The sequence below is a fragment of the Etheostoma spectabile genome, chromosome 13 (genome assembly GCF_008692095.1).
Source record: "Etheostoma spectabile isolate EspeVRDwgs_2016 chromosome 13, UIUC_Espe_1.0, whole genome shotgun sequence".
Classification (NCBI taxonomy): domain Eukaryota; kingdom Metazoa; phylum Chordata; class Actinopteri; order Perciformes; family Percidae; genus Etheostoma; species Etheostoma spectabile.
Window position 1 is genome coordinate 27,211,890 of NC_045745.1, and position 3,565 is coordinate 27,215,454.

At 40.7% G+C, this 3,565-nt stretch overlaps 1 protein-coding gene across 3 annotated transcripts in view; it reads left to right on the forward strand.

Annotated features, from left to right (window-relative positions):
• Positions 1-3,565, forward strand: part of gria3a (glutamate receptor, ionotropic, AMPA 3a) — a 73,505-nt gene that overhangs the window by 42,647 nt on the left and 27,293 nt on the right. For all 3 annotated transcript variants that reach the window (XR_004334692.1, XM_032533956.1, XM_032533955.1), the window contains exons 5-8: positions 323-376; positions 642-803; positions 1,175-1,342; positions 1,901-2,005. Coding sequence is in view for 2 of the 3 variants with exons in the window: in XM_032533956.1 (XP_032389847.1) it covers positions 323-376; positions 642-803; positions 1,175-1,342; positions 1,901-2,005 (489 nt within the window). In the remaining variant the exon portion in view is untranslated. The remainder of the gene's footprint in view (positions 1-322; positions 377-641; positions 804-1,174; positions 1,343-1,900; positions 2,006-3,565) is intronic.

Below are 3,565 nucleotides of genomic sequence, written 5' to 3' on the forward strand. Positions count from 1 at the left end.
GAGAGAGAGAGGAAGAGGGAAGTTTGCCAGAGCCTTGACCTTATTTTACATGTTGAAGTTAATGGAAAGAAACAAGTGCTGTCATCACAGTTTCTTCCCTCTCTATGTGTGTCTCAAACAAATGCACACAAATGTACAAATGTGCTCACACGCTCCCTCTCGCCTTAGCAAATGTCATTTTAAAATGTCTTCCTTTCATTCTGTTCTTTTTACCAACTACTATTAAAGGTCTTTGTCATTGCTGAATCTCAGCCCTCTAAATGTTCTCTGTGTTATAAGATGTCAATGTGACTCACTGTGTGTCTCCTCCTGCGACTTGTAGGTGGTGACCTCAGGAAAAAACAGCAGAGGATACCATTATATCCTTGCCAACCTGGTGAGAGCTCACAACATGAAACAATCCAACAAAGCCCAGAACAACACTGCTCAGTGTGATGCAATGCAATGCTAAGAAATGCAACACTGTAGTATGGTCAAACTTGTGTAGTTAGTAATATGTAGTTATGATAGACTGATAATTGAGTGCAGAAGTTACACAGAACTAAGTAATAAGCAAATGATGGGCAAGCCAAAGCAGTTTTAACTTTTGTGCTAATGATCTCTCATTCCACTACCAGCCAACTTGTGCTCTTTGCTCTCAGGGTTTTTCCAACATGAGCCTGGACAGGGTCTTTTCTGGTGGAGCCAACATCACAGGCTTCCAGATCATCAACCCAGACAGCCCCATCGTCCAGCAGTTCCTCCAGCGCTGGGAGCGCCTGGATGAAAGAGAATTTCCAGAAGCCAAAAACACTCCACTGAAGGTCAGTGAGGCAAAGCTGCCGATGCTGCAGTTACATTTTATTAACATCTTCAAATACACTTTTTCTGTCCCCCCTTCTTCCTACAAGTTATGAGGTAGTAACTCTGCTGAAACCAGAGGAAATTCTTAAATCTTTTCTGTGAGACGTTAAATAACTTGTCACCTGCTTGCCCTTGAATAGAGTCGGCTTTCATACTTGCGCAATCTTTTATGTCAATCATTCTGCAAGGCTTAGATTTTTAGTAGCACTGCTCTCTGTGTACATATACTAAGTGCTACTGCAGAGATGATAACCTTGCTTTGATAGCAGTGCAGTCTGCCTGAATGATGTCAAGGGTGCATCATGGGTGTTTCTTGTGGCCTTTGTCTCAGTACACATCAGCGCTGACCCACGATGCCATCCTCGTGATTGCGGAGGCCTTCCGGTACCTTCGGCGCCAGCGAGTGGACGTGTCTCGCAGGGGGAGTGCAGGCGACTGCCTTGCCAACCCCGCTGTGCCCTGGAGCCAAGGCATCGACATAGAGAGAGCCCTCAAAATGGTAGGACCGAGGGAGTTCACTGTCTCTGCAAACAGCTCTGCTTTTTATTTTATTTACACCACAGTTTTATCTTTGCTTTATATCAGGGTATTATATATACATATATGTATATATATAAAAACTCGCATGGGGTGCACACTATACAGGATGAACTAGAGGTTGCCCCAGAAAAGTATTATTTTTTAGAGACTGTATTATCTCTTCATCTCTTCTCGGCAAATAGTAAAAGCAGTGTTTCCCTTGCTTTAAAAATCTGTTACGCCCACTATTTTTACATAATTTTCCTAGACTTGCTACTCCTCCACATTGATCTGATTGGTCCCAAACCAAGCCCCACTGTCACTCTAAATTTGCCTGCCACAATACTTGCCTCTCCAATAGAGTGGGAGTGTAAAAACACAATGCAATTGGAAATACGTATTTATCAGACAACACACCAGGGAAACCAAAAGGGCTGGATGTCATATATCAAGACCGTTTTTGCATGTTTTCATTTGGCGTTTGCTCAATTGCTGTATGTAAAGATTGTACTATTATTCTTTTTTTGCTGGTTGGCAGGTCCAAGTACAAGGTATGACAGGAAACATCCAGTTTGACACATTTGGTAGACGATCTAATTACACAATTGATGTGTATGAGATGAAGTCTGGAGGCCCCAGGAAGGTAAGTGAACACACAGCCTCGGAAACATCTTTCATGATTTAATTCATGTGTAATGAAATGCTCTAAGCAGGATTAGCCTATGCTATACTGTAGATGCCAGAGCTGAATGTTTTGAATCCACTACAAATACAGACAAGTTCCAAGCAGGTCTGTGATGGGGATTTTTTATTTCTCTTGGGATGTTGGCAGTACATGAGTAGTAAGGTTGGTTATGATTTGGACAGAAGTTGCCAGTCCCTATCCTGTGAGCTCATATCCCCTCTGAGATTTAATCTGGAAAACATCCACTGAGAATCAGTCGAGCCCTACAGATGGAAGCTGCACCAATCTACATCTCTGTGGACCGCCAGTTTACTGTAGATGATGAAATGGCTCAAAACTCAGATACATTTACAAACAGCTATTTAAACTACATGTTGTAGCTTCAAAGTAAGGCATTACACTGCTACTGCAGGGCCTATATTTTCCCTCGCTCTTATACAGACACAGATTAAAGTTGATAATTTAGAAGAATCTTGGTGTTTGCTTAAGAGCTGTCTTGTGTTTCCAACTTTATAAATTGACACTAAAACCACTGCCAGCCCAGCGAGTTTTACAATCAGGTGTCTGAAGGGTTCATGCTGATGCCTGATAACTGTCAATTAATCAAAATTACATTAGGCAAATGCCTGTAGAGCTTAGGCAGACAAAAAGCAAAATGTAATTTGTGTGCTTGCTTTGCAAGATTATAAGTAACAGATATATTTATGTACTGTATTATGATGTATGTGTGTTTATTTAAATTTGACTTTTTAAAGTTCTGTGTTTGAAGTTTTTTTTCTCAAGGAAATCTTCTAACACGGCCCTAAACCACCATCACAGTAAAACGATTGATTAGACCTCACTATAATGAAGCTGCTAGGTGGGTTAGCGGCTCTTGTAAGGAAGGTTTTACTGCTCAAATCCCAACAGCAGCTGTCTCTGTAGCTTTAAAATGCACCTGAAATTAAATTGCCTGCTACTGCATAGAGATCTGCTCTGTAAATGAGACAACTTTGTCCTCTTTTGAGGAAATCAGTATCCAAAAGAGAATTTGTATTTGTGGTCATGTAGCCAATACAAACATTTTATTTTACTCTATGTTTGAATACATATCATATAAAGTCATTTAGCTGTTTAGCTTGACAGCTGTAACACTTGTCAATGTCTGTTATTTTAGATGCTGAATCTGTTGGTCCTTTTCTTCAACACCCCTAAAAATCACTGTCTATCCCCTTATTAGCGTGTAAGCTCAAGTTAGCGTAGAGACTTAGAGTAAGTCTGTTCACAAACACGTGCATCAACCTGCTTCCTCAGAGGCTTGGAGGCTCAATGGTCATTTCTGATGTTTGTCCATAAGTTATGATAAGTCCGTAAGTTTTTCCTGCATTCGATATTTAAAAAAAGACTATTAACAATACAAAATCACTTTGACAATGATTTTAGACAACAAAAAGGAATCATTTCAGTAAAACTTTACAATGATGCACCCACATCATCCCTCACTGCTGTGATTTTTCAGGCCAAGACATCCCCCCCCCC